Source organism: Trichoplusia ni, chromosome 21, assembly GCF_003590095.1.
Source record: "Trichoplusia ni isolate ovarian cell line Hi5 chromosome 21, tn1, whole genome shotgun sequence".
Classification (NCBI taxonomy): Eukaryota; Metazoa; Arthropoda; class Insecta; order Lepidoptera; family Noctuidae; genus Trichoplusia; species Trichoplusia ni.
In genome coordinates, this window is record NC_039498.1 from 6,173,334 (window position 1) to 6,190,256 (window position 16,923).

A 16,923-nucleotide genomic window follows, 5' to 3' on the forward strand; every position below is an offset into this window, starting at 1 on the left:
TTTGTTTTTACATTTTACATTAATGTAAATTGCGACCCGTGACAGCTTTCCCCATGGAAAATGGCCAATGTAGTGTGTTTCATTTATTACATATCTATGGCAATATATTTATGGCAATAATAAATGCGTAGGTCACTTTTGAATTGTTTTATTTTTACATTCGAATCACACTTTCTTATTTTAAACACCGTATCGTCCGTCGTCGTTCCACACTTTTTCGCCATTAGCCTTCCGTCCTTCTCGCACACATACTTCCCTCTCCTTCATCCGTTGCGTTCCGATTACTTAAATTACAATATCCCACAATCGGCCATTCCTGATCCATGTCTGTCCTCAGACATGCTCTCAAACATTCACCACATGCATTCATTAATCTAATATATTATTTAACTTAAATCGAATTTACAAGACCAAGTAACAATTCTTTACTTAAACAAGCTTAAGTTTATACAACAAACTAGTAATTTTGTGAGGTAACAAAATTACACCATATGAACAAATACAGATCACTTATTGGTAATAAACAAGAGTAACATTGTAGTACAACAGATTTACAACCAAATCAATAAACTAAGTTAACAATGGAATAAAACTCTCACACAAACCAAAAAAAAAAAACAAAATTATAAATCAACTCTTATGCTTTAGGTTTTGGGGTTGACATCTGGCCACAACTTCATGCAATCAGCTGAACTAGAGGTTGCACCAGGTCCTTCCGTATTAGGATCCAGCTTTTTCACTTCATATCTGTCATTCCTCTTCACTTTTATAACTTTATAGGGTCCTAGATATTTGGCTTTTATTTTCATTCCAGTTCCAAATTGCGTGCGTTTTATTGCCACCAAATCTCCTTCTTTGTACTTCATGCTTTCTTTTCTTTTTCTATTGAAATTTCTTATATTCTCTTCCTGGACCTGTAGAATCTGTTCCTTAGCTTTTTCTCTGAGTTTTTCTCTCTCCTCTGAATAGCTTTCTCTTCCTTCTTCCAAAAGCAAGTCATAGATCTCAATATCTTCTTTCATTCTCATTTTAGTCCCAATCAATAGTTGATAGGGTGTTGAATTTATGCTTCGCTGAAAAGTACTATTTAGAGCTCGCTGTAATCTACTTACATGCCTGTACCAAAGCGAAGGGTTTTCTATACACAATTTTGTAAGTACAGAGATTATAGTACGATGAACTCTTTCAACCTGACCATTTCCTCTAGGTATCCCAGTTGTAATTTTGATGTGCTGTATGTTTTCATCTTTACAATACTCTTGAAACTCATTACTCGTATAAGCTGTTCCTCGATCAGTTATAAATCTAGTAGGATTGCCAAAATGTTGCTGGTGAATTTTCAACTTTTCAATTGTTTCTTTACTGGTGGTGCTCTTAGTGGGAAAAATCCAAGTGAACTTCGTAAATGCGTCTACAATTGTAAGAATATGGTTGTACTGCTTCTTCGTCTCTGTCATGGGACCAATGTGATCCAAATGAAGTGTGTGTAATGGTGATTCTTCCTTTTCGATTGGTTGCAGAAAACCTTCCTGTTTTCCCTCCTTACGCGTGGCTAATAAACATGGAATACAACTGGTAATGAAATCTTCAATTTTCTTATCTAGGTTCTTAATAAAATAATCTTTACTTATTAATTCAGTCATCTTTTTCTTGAAAAGTGTCCATTTGCATGAGCTCTTCTTATGATTTCATTTTCCATAGACTTTGGTATCACTAGATGCTTTTCCACTCCTTTGTACAACAATCCATTATCAATATAATAATCACCATAGCTTCTTTCTTGTAATATCTCTAATATAGCTTTTATACCATCATCTGTCTGTTGTGCTTGTCTGATTTCGTCATGCAGAGTAACCACTGCTACGTAAGGTTTCGGCTTAATGCATCAGTATGCTTCATCCTAGTTCCCGGCCGATGTTCAACTACAAAGTCAAACTCCTGTAGAAGTAATGCCCATCTTGCGACTCTTGTACACAAATCTTTTTTCTTAAGTGTCATCTGAAATGCTTGGCAATCGGTTACAATTTTAAATTTCAAACCATACAAGTAATGTCTAAATTTTTTCACGCCTTCTATAATGGCCAGACTTTCCAATTCATAACTGGTGTACTTCTTTTCTGCTTCGCTTGTTTTACGGCTCATATAGTACACTGGATGTAGTCCACCATCATCGTCAGAACGCTGCATAAGAATAGCGGCATAAGCCAAACGTGAGGCATCTGTATGCATTTCTGTTTCAAATCTTGGATTGAATATCCTTAAAACTGGTTTGGTAGTCAGACATTCCTTCAAACAGTTGAACGCACGTCGTTGGTTATCATTAAACTCAAAATTAACATCTTTCTTTAATAAATCTGTAAGTGGTCGTGCTATAGATGCAAAATTCTGTATATACTTCCGGAAATATGATGCTAACCCTATAAAAACTTTGCAATTGCTTAACTGTTTTTGGTTCTGGAAATTTTGTAACAGCGTCAATCTTGTCACTGGCAGGCCTTACTTGTCCATTCTCAATTGTATGGCCTAAATAAGTTATGCTCCGACATATAAGATGTGCTTTCTTCCAATTTATTTGTAAGCCATACTCAGATGCTACCCTTAAAACTTCTCTTAAGCTGTCCACTGCTTCCTGTTCGTCTTTAGCTGGAACAAGGGATATCGTCGACGAATATTAGTACAACACCTTTGGATATCAATTCTCTGAAGATTATGGTCACAAATCTCATGAAATAGTTCGGGGGAAACAGATAAGCCAAATGGAGCCTTCAGGAACTCAAACTGCCCGTGGTGTGTAACAAATGCAGTGTACTTGATTGACTCACTACTGACATTCAAATGGAAAAAACCATTTTTTTAAATCCAATACACTAAATACTTTTGCCTCAGCCAACTTGTCAATATAATCCTCAATAATAGGTAAGGGGAACTCATCCTTTACAATTTTACTATTTAATTTTCTATAGTCTACACACACCCTTATAGCACCATCTTTTTTGCGAACAAGAACTAAGGGACTGGCATATTCAGAATAACTTACTCTTACAATGCCTTGCTCAAGCCACTCCGACACTTGCTCCTCAACTACTGCTTGCTCCTTTAAGGATATGCGTCGTGGGCGCTGCACTACAGGTACATCATCTTTCACAATTATTTTCAGCTGGATAGGAGCTTCTTTAATTTGATTTGGTTGATAGTTCTCAACCATTTGGACAACTTCTTCTTTTAGGTTAGTGTTAGTTACATGACCAACATCAACACTGCAACTGAAACAATGAATTTTGCTCACCCATTCCACAGGTTTCATCCACACATCACAACCTTTCATAACTGTTACAACATTTTTAAGAAATTCGTGACCTATGATTACATCAAAAGGCATACAGTCTTTAGGCACAACGTAGAATAACACATCGTCGTAGTTCGCACCGTCAATAACCACATTTGTTGTTATACAACCTACCGACTTCACTTTAGCGAGACCGAGTCCAGTGAGCGTTATACTATTGTTCGTGGATTTAGAAACGTTAGCACAAAATTCCGAGGACACTAAATTCACGTCACTGCCCGAATCTATAAGCGCACTTGCCTCTTTTCCACATAATTCGACTATTTTCAGAGGTTTTTCTTGTAGCGACTGTTTGTTTACATCGTAGATGTCATATTCAATTTGACATTTGCTGTCTTGGCTGTCACCTGTCATCTTTGAGTTTGACATTTCTACTTCCTCGTTGTGACCGAACATTGCTTGTTTGTTCACTCGTTCACCACTTCCACTTGCCGATGCGCCGCCGCCGCCATGATTATTTCTTCTATCGCCAAAAGTGCGCCATTTTGATGAATTTGAATTTGTACTCATATCTTCCTTGCGGCCGCCCACCGCCATGTTTTTTCTATGCGGGCACATCGGTGAAATATGACCATATTCGTTGCAGTGAAAGCATTTTGGACCTTGTGTCTTCTGCGGACAGTCTCCTGATAAATGATTGCCATCGCCACAATTATAACATTTCTTAGACTTTTGCTGAATGATACTGCGCTTTTCACTTCTAAAGGCACTTCTATGTTCCAACTTCAGTTTTTCTTTAATGTTTTCGTAGATTTTGAGCTTCTCTTTTAGGTCTGGATACGTTGTTACTCCGTACAGCATTATTTTATGTGTCTCATGGTCGACAATGCCGTCAACAATGTATTTTATAGCCACGTAATCAGGAAATTTTCCTCGCTTTCCTAATTCCTTCATGACCATCATATAGTCGATGCAACTCTCGTCACGTCTTTTCTTTCGCTGACTCATGAGTTCGTGTATGGTCTTGATGTCGACGGTGTCGGGAAATTCCTTACTCAGGGCCGTCTTGAGTTCCTCCCATGTTTTGTGAGGGCGTTCAGCTTGTATCCAGAGTTGTGCGGTGCCTGCTAGAGATCTCCGTGCCATCAGTAGCTGTTGAAGCGGTGTCCATCCGCATATTTCACCATTCTCTTCGACGTCTTGTATCCATCGAGACACTGAATAGGTTTTGTCTTGACCGGTGAATTTAGGTATAAGTTCCGTGGTAAGATACAACGTCGAGCTTAATCCCGTATGTGGTTCCTCTTTTATCGGCTTCGTAGTCATCTTAGCTTGCTTCAGCCCTCCTTCGCCTTAACCGTCATAAAAGTCGTAGATGAGGTTTGAATCGTCGGCCGCCGTTCGCCACGTGCCGGTATCCGTCGTCGTTCGTCGTAATTATTGCCAATCCCGGACGAGCCCCCAATTTTGTGGGATTTATGGCAATAATAAATGCGTAGGTCACTTTTGAATTGTTTTATTTTTACATTCGAATCACACTTTCTTATTTTAAACACCGTATCGTCCGTCGTCGTTCCACACTTTTTCGCCATTAGCCTTCCGTCCTTCTCGCACACATACTTCCCTCTCCTTCATCCGTTGCGTTCCGATTACTTAAATTACAATATCCCACAGTATTTTACATGTACCTTTGTGAAATGAATTGTACAGAACGAATTGTAAATTACATATTAAAACAGTTGCTGGAATTTAGACCTGCAACTATGTGCATAATAATTCAATCTTTGAAACCCTAGTTCACATAAATACTTAGACCTTTGTTTAGTCCTAGCTACCGCATTAGGTTAAGTAACCTGTAATGGTAGATTAGTTAGATAATTAAATAAATAAATAAAGTAATTCCCCATTTATCAACAAATACCAACCTTATATCTTGTCAGTCTGTTTTGCCAATAGTTTTGCTACATATAATCTGAGTTTAATACATTCGTTCATTCCTTCTTCCCTTCCATCCCTCACCCCTTTTTTTCTCCTATCGTCCACTTCACTTATCTCTACCTTGATCTTAACTGCATTGATAACATACCGCTAGACAAACTCTGCGTGAAGCGGGTTCAATCCCCGAATAGGGCAAGTATTTGTGTGATCCACGAATGCTTCTGAGTATGGGTGCCTTGTGCACGTTACTTGAATGTTTATGAAACACCCCATGACAGAAGAATAAATTAATTTTAAAAATATGAAAAGAATAACAGTCTTCTTCTGATGCTATCTAGAATATCCATTAATTACTTATACTTTAAATAACTCTCATTTTTCATTTGAATTAACAGATTTGACAACATTAAAATACAAAACAGACGATTTATTTCAGACTTCCTTATTAGTGCAAATACAAACACTTTTCAGTTTGAAACTGCGTCATCAAAAGGTCAAACGAACAGCCCGCAACTACATATATAGGTTGCAGAATTTGCGTCATCACGAAAGGTCAGAGTTGAACTCAGCCCACGCACCACCCACGCTTTTGTTTTAAGTACATTTCCGCAATGTCTTGCTAGTACAGACTTTATGGTAGTAAAGCTATTTTTGTTTTTATGCCACTAGTAGCTGTTACCCGCGGCCCCGCCCGCTAAAAATCGAATATGATCCCACGGGTAAAATCGGGATAAATAGTGTCGTATGTGTTAATTCAGGTTATAAATTTTGTTTTTTAAATATATAAATACTTTTAATGACTCATGCTGGTAAGCCATTAACAGGGCCCCGATTCTGATATTTTACAATGGCCAATCTATACTAATATATAAAGCAGAAGAGTTTGTTTGTTTGTTTGAACGCGCTAATCTCAGGAACTACTGGGCCACTTTGAAAAATTATTTTTGTGTTGAATAGACCATTCATCGAGGAAGGCTTTAGGCTATAAACCATCACGCTGCGACTAATAGGAGCGAAGATAGGTACAATGGAAAATAGGGAAAAAATCAGGGCAGGTATAAATCATAACTTATATCTTCTACCCACGGGGACGAAGTCGCGGGCAGCAGCTCGTGAATGAATGAAACTTGGCTCAAAATGACCATTTTTGTATACTTTTAAGCATTTTTCTACACAATAATTGAAAATTCAGTGCGTGGCGGTACACACAAGGTTACAATTAAGTTCTAATTATTGTATTGGAAAAATGCTTAAGAGAATAGGAATCATTTCAATTTTGTACGTCGAGTGGCGTACGCAACGGTTACAAGGTGTCGCTAACTCTGAGGTCCCGGGTTCGATCCCCGGTCGGGTCAATGTAAAAATTCACATTACTACATTGTCGGGTGTGGGTGTTTGTGGTACCTTCGTTGTATCTGAATTCCATAACACAAGTGCTTTTGCAACTTACTTTGGGTTCAGAACAATGTATGTGATGTTGTCCGCATTTATTTATATTTATTTAATCCGATTGCCATTCATTCATTGGCCATTGTAAAATAGCAGAATTGGGGCCCTGGTAAAAACTATGATGTACCAATATTCGGGCTTTTACATGAATGATTACATTAGTTTTTGCTCGCGACTCTGCCTTCAGTTAGAAATTGCAGTAAAGTTTTTTCTTGGTTTAAGCTTTGTTTGAGGATATATGTATTGTAAGTGAATATTGGATATTGCGATGAGCTAATGTGTTTTTTTTAAGTATCTGTCACTATGGGTCATTATAATAATTAAAATCAAGATTCTGATACTTAACGGTTCACACAGGGACCCTAAAATTTTATCAACTCTTAATTTGTGGTAAATGGTACCGTTTTAGGAAATTGTTGTTTTAAATTAATTTTATTGAAATACTGAAACAGAATTTTACCTGGGCCCCATAAACATCGTATATTTCTTCTGTTAATTAGAAATTTCGTTGAGAATTTATGCTTAAAATTACCCAAATATTTTCAACGGTATTTAACTTACCACAATTATTCAAATTTTAGCTTTACCTGCATATATACCTTTAAATAAACTACCTCCATTTAACTAAAATACCAACATTTACGTTAACGAGAAAGAATTTTATATCAGAACAATTTATTGATGCAAATATTCAACGAGATGCTTTTACGAAGGGGGGAAATTCCTCGACCGCTCTCCCCTCTCCTCCCCCGTCCCCCGGGGGTGGTAGGGGCGTATGACGTCAATGCCACGCCCCTTAAGTGGGGGATATTACGCAGGTCAGAATGTACCTGTAATATAGGACAAGTATGATTTATGTATTAGTTTTAAGACTTAAATTATGTATGGTCGTAAAAGGAATTTTGTTGTCTTAAACATTAAGTCCTGTTTTAAATGTATGTACGTTATGCGATATCAATGTGGTTTATTTGCAGATGTTTCGTAAATTTCTAGATTGAAGGGCATTAATTATTGAGCAGTATGCCAGTTAATGAAAATGTAATTTCAATTTACAAAATCCAGCTGTTTTTTGCGACTTATTTAAAAAAAAACGAAGATTAGCGTTATTTTATAACTATACTAGCTGACCCAGCAAACGTTGTTTTGCCGATTTTTTTTCTAGTTGTATGTATTTTTAGTGCCACATCATAATAAAAATAAAATCAAACAATTTCGTCCAAGAAATAAAATATTTTTTTTTAGTGTGAGCAACCCTTATCATTTGGGGGTATGAAAAATAGATGTTGTTCTATTCTCAGACCTACAGAATACGCATATAAAATTTGGTAAAAATCGGTTAAGCCGTTTCGGAGGAGTACGGTAACTAACATCGTGACACGGGAATTTTATATATTAGAAGATTACCTAAATCGGTATATCGAGTCCATCTTGAAAGATAGACGTACTGTTAATGTATATTTGAACTTTTTAAGACTAACAATATAGCAATATCATCTTTTGTGGCGATATTCTCGCAGGCAGTGCCGTGACGGCAGCTATTTGCTATTAGAATCATGTCAATATATTTGTCGCCCCATGTTGGGCGCCAAAACTTTTTTCTTTGCAAAGTTGTGTAATATAACAATTAAGTTTCATTATACCAATGTACTCTATACTTTCCGTCAGTGAATTTTTGAATGGTATTATCATCAACATTCAATAATCCACAGCTGAACGAAGGCCTTTTATATTTGTACTAGCTGACCCAGCAAACGTTGTTTTGCCGATTTTTTTTCTAGTTGTATGTAGTTTTAATGCCACATTATAAAAACAAACAATTTCGTCCAAAAAATTAAATATTTTTTTTTAGTGTCAGCAACCCTTATCACTTAGGGGTATGAAAAATAGATGTTGTTCTATTCTCAGACCTACAGAATACGCATATAAAATTTGGTAAAAATCGGTTAAGCCGTTTCGGAGGAGTACGGTAACTAACATCGTGACACGGGAATTTTATATATTAGATATATTTTTTTAATAAATTGCGAAACAAAAGTGGTACTTTTAGTGCTGGAATATGTTGATGATAAGCCGTCCAGTATATAAATTGACCGGTACATTAGAGATAGATGAAGCTTTCAGGAAAACCTCGCCACTTTAGATAGGGTTATCAACTGTTAAGTGGTTATAGAGTAACGAATAAAAACAGAGACTTCAAATAATATCAGCGAGATATTCATGAAAAAGGAAATATTACTGATTTATTTATTATAACTAAGTAGACGGGAATTGAAAGATTTGATGACATGAATTGAAAGTTTACTTGGAAAGTATGTTAGTATTATATTTAATGCTTGTGTCTATAAAACTAAGGAAATTTCTTTTAAACTACATTATTGTTCAAAAACAAAAAAAAATCGTGCCTAATTTGTAACAATATTTGTATAATGTTATAATAATATTTGTGAGCAAAATTCGTTTATAAATTAAGTATACAAAGATTTATTAAGCTTATTTATCATATCATAATGAACCCATATATTCCTAATATTAAGGACTAGCTGATGCCCGCGACTTCGTCCCCGTGGGTAGAAGAAGATGTAAGTTATGATTTGTACCTGCCCTGGTTTTTTCACATTTTCCATTGTATCTTAGCTATTATAAGTCGCGGCGTGATGGTTTATAGCCTAAAGCCTTCCTCGATTAATGGTCTATTCAACACAAAAAGAATTTTTCAATTTGGACCACTAGTTCCTGAGATTAGCGCGTTCAAACAAACAAACAAAAAAACTCTTCAGCTTTATATATTAGTATAGATATATAGATTCGGGTTGGGTCTAAAACTGGTCGGGCAATCTCGATAAATACGTTTTTAAACTGTTTTAATTGAAATAACCTCTGAATTTTCTCTATATAAGAGTAGTCTGTGACTAATGCATGGCTGTGGGAAACGGTAGCCATGTTCATTGGAAAGCATCGAGTGAGCCAGATAACACCAATTTATGTGAGTCCCTTATATTTTATATAATATGATATTACGTTCTTAGATTAATTAATAGTTTTATTAATTTCACTGACGTCATTCTATGGCAGACAACAAAGAATATTCTATTCTACTATGTAAATGATAAAAAAATCATCAACCATTACATTTTTAGTTATAATTTTATAGATTTGATGATAGAATTTTATAGATATAGATGAGCTGTCGATGATTCCCCAGTCTGGAAATGTGAGCCAAAGATAAACAAAAAGTTGCTTAATATTTTTGGGTATTAAGATTTGTTGGTTTTTTCTTCAACTTCTTTTCAGATTTTAGATAAAAAATAATATTCTCGCTTTTCATGTTTTTCAGTAGCAAATAAAATGTACCTAAACATATTAATCATTGCATTATCATCTTAATATATGAAAATTACGTGTTATCATCATTTAAACTTTAAAACTATTTTACTTATTTGCACACCATAAGCATCTTTATCTTTATGGATAGGATTTCTTCCAACTGAATTAAATTTACAGTCGTAATATTATTTTATTGTCATTGATTTGGTATGGCGCTACAAAAGTCTCGGTGTCAGTGGTTTATTTCACTTTTAATGAGTATTTCATTTCAGTTTGACTCCTTTTTAAAAAGACTGAAAATATTTTCTAATACATAAAGTTCCCGTGTCACGATGTTAGTTACCGTACTCCTCCGAAACGGTTCGACCGATTCTTATGAAATTTTGTATACGTATTGGGTAGGTCTGAGAATAGAACAACATCTATTTTTCATACCCCTAAGTGACAAGGGTTACCCACACTAAAAAAAAAAAAAAAATGGACGAAATTGTTTGTTTTTATTTTTTTTATAGGGAGGCATTAAAAATACATACAACTAGAAATAATTTATTAGGCAAAACAACGTTTGCTGGGTCAGCTAGTAATACATAAAATTCCCGTGTCACGATGTTAGTTACCGTACTCCTCCGAAACGGCTTTACCGAACTTTACCAAATGTTATATGCGTATTCAGTAGGTCTGAGAATCAACTAACATCTATTTTTCATACCCCTAAGTGTTAAGGGTTGCTCACACTAAAAAAATATTTTAGTTTTTGGTCGAAACTTTTTGTTTTTATTTTTTTATAATGTGGCATTTAAAATACATACAACTAGAAATAATTTATTAGGCAAAACAACGTTTGCTGGGTCAGCTAGTAATAACAGAATATTAATACTTTAAAAAAATGCGAAGCTATCCAGAAATCACCACAGGCATAAAGTCTGGAGGAAACAGAGCATCGCTTTACCCAGCAGTCTATAAAAAAAAACCAACACAATAAATCTATCGCTAAGCTTAAAATCCACTTAAAAATCTACAAAATAACCAAAACCTTAAATATTTAAATGTAAATTTACCAAAACAAAGACAACAACAGAAATATACATAAAAACCTTCAATACTATATACCCACGTTACATAACAACCCGATCAATACTCCACACTCCATCTCTTTCTCACCCCTCTCTCTCTAACTCAGGTGGGTGTCCCTTTCTCGCGAAGGCTTTCAGGGATGTCTGGGGAGTATAGATTTTCGCTTAGTGCCAACTTTGAGGGTCCAATTAAGGTTATATTCCGATGCAGTTTTGAGCAGAAGTATAAGTTTGTGGTTCAAGTTGATATAACCAATTTTAGTTTTAAATTGTTAGCTGTATTTTTAGGATCTTGCACGTTCAGTTAGAAGAAGGGTATATGGTCACAATAGGGATGAAGACAATTTTTTTTTGCAGTGTCCCTCTTGTAGTTTTCTGTATAATAATGGATACGTATTTTTTTATTTGTCCCGCAAACAAAAATTGACCAAATTACAGTGAATGAAACTTACGCGCGACGTCACGATTGAGTATAAATTTTACTCTATCGTTACGTCACAAGCCCCCTCTCCTAAACTTTAAAGCAGTTAATCTTTGTCAATTCTAGTTTTTCTCATACTTTTCAATTATCTAACTGAGGGACTAATTAGATTTTTTAACTTTCGAAGCGGTGATGGGTAGTAGAAACGGGGTACTGTCCAATGTAATTTGCAATGATAAATGGCAACTTATTAGTCTAATCTCCTTAATGAATGAATTTTGCTTTGATAGATGCTTTAAAGCATAAATTATCAATCCGTATAAACTTGTATGTTGGAAAAATAAGTCAAAATAGGATTTTTTACGCAAAACTTGATCATGGATGTCTGAAACGATAATGACAGTTCGTAATAAACCCCTTTTGGTTGTGTCATGATGGTTCTGAGTCTGGGTGTCTTTGTGCATGTGACTTGAATGTTTGAGAAGCCCCCGGCGACACAAGAATTACATTCCTTAAAGAATGATTTTCGCCGTCAATTATTGTCTATTCTCATTTGAAAAATACTTGATCTAATTACTTTGTTATAATACGTCAAATTCCATAAGAATTCAATTAATTAGAACAAAGAACGTATGCACGCAAAAAACGTTTTGGTATTCGGAGTTTCCCGATTCTATCTTACAGCAAAAATAAGCAATTATTCTCTACAAAAAAGTTAAAAGAAAACTTTCAAAACCCTGATTGAAAATAAAGTAGACCGTAAAGAATACCCTCTTCACAACTTTCAGAACTTATCTGTCCATCGAGGCGAAACTTGCCTAACAAAAAATCTCTGATTGCAGATACCAAGATGAAATTATTCTCCCTAATAGTAGGCGTGGCTCTCGCAGGGGTAGTTTGCGCCAGCCAATCAGAGGACGCCAGCAACGAGAACCGGCCAATGGAATCCCAAGAAAATGACGCGGGAGTGAGACAGATAGATGTTCCCGAGGTCGTTTTACAGCTGAAGTATAATAGGGGAGAGTTGAATAGGATATATTTGACGCAGTTCAGAAAGGACGTGAAGGCTTGGGCGCCCTCAGTGACGGCTCGAAGCAACCTGTGTGCGGACCTCTGCCACGCAGGTTTTTATTTGGCAGAATGCTTGATTCCTTTGCCGAGATGTTGTGATTGTTGACGCCATCTTGTTTTGTGTTGACGTTTTGTTTTTCGTGATTTGTTTTTGTGTATTATGATTAACTGTGATGGGTAAGTGTTTTTATTGTTCTATTTTATTTTATTTACTGTACAGTTTTTTTTGTTTTTGTTGTCTAAAGTACTGCGGTAGGTAAGTAACCTCTAGTCATTTCTACTTTGATGAGTTTTTCGAAAACGTTTTGTTTAAATGTCATATTTATTTAAATAGAAAACGGTTCTTTTTTCTAGATTTAAGTCATAGATTGATTAGTGTTCGCAGACTTATTTATTTAGAAAGCAATGCAATGGTAATTAAAAGCAAATTATTTTTGTTTAAATCTAACGAAACTTTATTCAAACAATTTGTTTTTTTTTATTACCTTCATAATAATTTCAACGATTTTCGTTGGTTTAGTATCTAGGTACTTAATAATTAAAACAATTTAAATGCGAAAGGGCCAAGCAGAATGTCTTATTATTAAAAAAAATATTTGTAGTTACGACTGACATGACTTTCAACTATTCTAGACTTGTAGGATAAATTAGATGAACGTTTTTAAGGGGTTTTTGTTTGTAAAGTCTGCCTTTTAAATATCACATCAAAATGTAATAAACTTTAATGATTAGGTACATTAAACAAAAATCCAACAATAAAAAAACTTCCGTACTTTCTATACGAACGAAGTTGAGGTCAAAGCTAGTTTTAAAGAAGCAAGTTTTCTAGGCTGTCAAGGGAAGTAAAAAGATCTAAACACCGATTTAAAAAATAAAAAGCCATGCTATGTGTGTTCTAATAGAAGCTTTATTGACCCAAAAATATGATCCAACTTTCTATGCACAAATAACTAGTTTAAATAAAAGCTAAACAAAATAATCGATATTATTTGTTATTTAAATAGAAAAACTAAAAATAAAAGAGGCAAAATGGATGGTCGTCTCAACTAGCTGTTGCCCGCGACTTCGTCCCCGTGGGTAGAAGATATAAGTTATGATTTATACCTGCCCTGCTTTGTTCACATTTTCCATTGTATCTTCGCTCCTAATAGTCGCAGTGTAATGGTTATTAGCCTAAAGCCTTCCTCGATGAATGGTCTATTCAACACAAAAATAATTTTTCAATTTGGACCAGTAGTTCCTGAGAGCGCGTTCAAACAAACAAACAAACTCTTCAGCTTTATATATTAGTGTAGATTAGTATAGAAGTATATATTAGTTTTCACGATAATAGATACATTATACTTAAAAGATAATTAGAAAAATCTTCAGTGGCCAGCCTGACAAAATGTTATACATATTTGAAACTAGAATTTCTTGCTGGCATTTGTCTAGAAGGCCGAGGAAGTGAGCGACGAGCTGTTGCTAGTATATGTTAGATTCTCTGAGAAACACCTAATGTCATTTGAGTCTTACCACTAAAAAAACCTGGATTTAAAAAAACTCTAATGGAAATAACATTCTGGAACCGCGCAACTAGAGTCTCTAATGTAAGATAAGTTAAATCAAACGTCAACTCGGAAAAAAAAACCTTCGGAATGCGTTATTACACTTGCTCGTTACTTGGATTCGGGCACCCGATGCATTAATTACAATAATTACATTGTTTTACTCAAGTTACGTTAATGGAACACGGCGTTGGGTAACCAAAACGAAAGCTGGTATTAACTCCGTTCATTTACACATAGTCCGTTGCCCGAATTCCATAGGCAATTGAATACGAGCTAACGACCAAGTGTCATTGCGCCATGATTTTGAACAGGAGTTTGATATACAAAATTGCATACAAATTGATTTTAATCCATTTAATGTCCTAGGCGTGCTGTTATTCCTACATCTTTGACAGTCGTTACAGGTAGTCAGAAGCTTGAAAAAGTCTGACAGCCAGTCTAACCAAGGGGTATCGGGTTGCCCAGGTAACTGGGTTAAGGAGGTCAGATAGGCAGTCGCTCCTTGTGTCACTGGTACTTAGCTGAAACCGGTTGGACTGGTAGCCGACCCCAATATAGTTGGGAAAAGGCTATGCCAATGATAATGTCCTAGGCGTAAAATGAACAAAACTCACGATCGCACAATTTTCGCTGAGCCTTGTTCAAAAATGTCACTTTAGTTTTACTCAAAACTGAAGTCAAATTCTAAAGAGTTTTGTACATGAGTATTCAGGTATGTTCTTATGCATCATCAATTCCTAGGACTGGGTGGCGAGGCGTGTGGATCGACCTGCTCCCAGCTGATACCGGTGGGACTCCAGTCAGCTCTGGAGGAGACGAACCAGACGGCTGTAGTGTACGGACATCCCCGTTCATCCGTCTGTCCTGCGCTGTGCTCAAACCAGCTTGGTAAGACTTCTATATCTTCGGGTCGCGAGGATTTCACAAACACTTAGATCTATGTTTCTTTTTAAAAAGACTCTTAAACTGAGAGAAAAGGATCTAGCTCAATTGCCTACAAACGCCAACCTTTATTCTTTAAACCAATTAGGTTGGCGATTCTGACTTCAACTTTTTTTCTGTTTGTAACCTCAAAACTTAATACTGAATAAACTGATTTCATTTTTAATTTAACGTGAAATAGTTGCCATTTTGTCCCACAAAAATATCATCGGTTTTGGCTCATTCGTTTTTATTTTTAATCAGTTGTCTGATTTTATTCTAAAAAAAATATTTTTAAATAGTGTTTTCATTTTTAATAATAGAAATAGAAAGATATGGTCTAAATAACTATGCAAAACATAACTTATTCACCTAAGTGCAAGGCCAAGTTTTTTTTATCTTTATTACCCCAACGATCAACGTTGGGGTAAATTTTCTCATATTATATTTTTCTGTTTTTCTTTGGGACAGGTGAACCACTCTGTAACTGCGCCAAATCGGAGGAAGAACATGAAGTGGACTGGAGCGCTGTCTGCACCGCCTTCTGCTATGATGGATATGTTCTTAATGGTAATAAATGTAATAATTTATTAAATATCTTATTGAACTTAGCTTTTATTGAAAGAGAAATATGCTTGATTGAATGATCTCAAGCTATCTCTAGTGATTTAGCAATAATATGTATAGACCGGCTCGAATATAACTTTAGTGAGGCAGATTTATATAGTTAACTAGCTGTTGCCCGCGACTTCGTCCCCGTGGGTAGAAGATATAAGTTATAATTTAGGTATACCTGCCCGTTTTTTTTCACATTTTCCATTGTATCTTAGCTCCTTTTAGTCGCAGCTTGATGGTTTATAGCCTAAAGCCTTCCTCGATGAATGGTCTATTCAACACAAAAATAATTTTTCAATTTGGACCAGTAGTTCCTGAGATTAGCGCGTTCAAACAAACAAACAAACTCTTCAGCTTTATATATTATATATTAGTATAGAAGTATAGATTAATTATTTAATGAATAATTAAATTAAATAAAAAGCGTTTGTTTAAGTGTATTTATCGGGATTACTCGGCTAGTTTCGGATACATTCAGCAATTAATTTAATAATTATTACACCAATTACATATATTATAAATGCCGCTAGTATACTTTTAGTTTTTAAACTATCAAGTACATAATCCAAACCTCAACAATTCGAAATATCCTGACCATACCAAGAATTATTTTCTACTCTTACCCCAATTTTACAAAGAATTAACCCAACAGGATGCCCAACCTGCGACCCATCTTCCACCGAGACACCAGCTATTTACAAAGCTCGCATACTCACAACCTATGAGGGTTGGGCGGCGTGGTGCGACGTGCAATGCAGGCAAGGACAGGGCGGAGCAGCCTGCAACTGTTCCCGTACACCTTTCCAGTAATGTTTAACAAACTTACCCCCGTTTTACTAATCTTATCCCCGTTCTTTAAGTAAAATACCCCCAAAATTTAAATTCCCTTCATTGTTTTAGTACAAAATTTTGTCATATGTTAACGAAGGTGCACTTGTTTTTTTTTAATATCTCAGTTTTTCTAAAATTACCCCCCCAATAGAAGCATCGTGTTTTTACTTACATCGCTTATGACACGTCTTTACTTGTTTTCAATGGTAACTTTATTATTTAGTCCGTGAATTTTTGTGCAATATTATGCAAATTTAATTTGTTCCTTATAGTTATTATTCTAAAATTGTTGCGTATATATATATAATGCTTAGATCGAGGTTTTTAACCTGTTTTTAATGTTAGGTTTAGGTGGGATATACCACGGTAAATAAGCTCGCTGTCACACAAAAATAATTAGCACGAATAATTATATAGAGCAGTTTATTTTTGTGTATTAGTAAA

At 35.4% G+C, this 16,923-nt stretch overlaps 2 protein-coding genes across 3 annotated transcripts; one reads left to right on the forward strand and one right to left on the reverse strand.

Moving 5' to 3' along the window:
- Positions 1–2,428: 2,428 nt before the first annotated feature.
- LOC113504167 lies at positions 2,429–4,953 on the reverse strand. Of its 2 annotated transcripts, none has more exons than XM_026886333.1 (2): positions 3,044–4,953; positions 2,429–2,643 (listed from the first exon to the last, which is right to left on the reverse strand). In XM_026886333.1, exons 1-2 carry the CDS (start codon positions 4,610–4,612, stop codon positions 2,611–2,613), a joined length of 1,602 nt encoding a protein of 533 aa, XP_026742134.1. In that variant the 5' UTR covers positions 4,613–4,953; the 3' UTR covers positions 2,429–2,610. The 2 variants fall into 2 exon arrangements, with proteins under 2 accessions (XP_026742134.1, XP_026742133.1); XM_026886332.1 differs by having other exon boundaries at positions 3,038–4,953.
- Positions 4,954–9,632: 4,679 nt separating this feature from the next.
- LOC113504169 lies at positions 9,633–16,460 on the forward strand. Its single transcript, XM_026886334.1, has 5 exons — positions 9,633–9,656; positions 12,334–12,615; positions 14,854–15,000; positions 15,505–15,603; positions 16,301–16,460. The coding sequence occupies exons 2-5, from the start codon at positions 12,342–12,344 to the stop codon at positions 16,456–16,458; spliced, it is 678 nt and encodes a 225-aa protein (XP_026742135.1). The 5' UTR covers positions 9,633–9,656; positions 12,334–12,341; the 3' UTR covers positions 16,459–16,460.
- The last annotated feature ends 463 nt before the right edge of the window (positions 16,461–16,923 follow it).

Bases quoted from the DNA above. Each gene is read 5' to 3' on its own strand.
- LOC113504167 (XM_026886332.1), bottom strand. From the start codon at position 4,612: ATGACTACGAAGCCGATAAAAGAGGAACCACATACGGGATTAAGCTCG. The intron at 2,644-3,037 runs GTAAGTTATTCT...CCCTTGTTCCAG, and splicing joins TTGAGCAAGGCATTGTAAGA to CTAAAGACGAACAGGAAGCA.
- LOC113504169 (XM_026886334.1), top strand. From the start codon at position 12,342: ATGAAATTATTCTCCCTAATAGTAGGCGTGGCTCTCGCAGGGGTAGTT. The intron at 12,616-14,853 runs GTTTTTATTTGG...ATCAATTCCTAG, and splicing joins TGCGGACCTCTGCCACGCAG to GACTGGGTGGCGAGGCGTGT. The intron at 15,604-16,300 runs GTAATAAATGTA...TTAACCCAACAG, and splicing joins TGATGGATATGTTCTTAATG to GATGCCCAACCTGCGACCCA.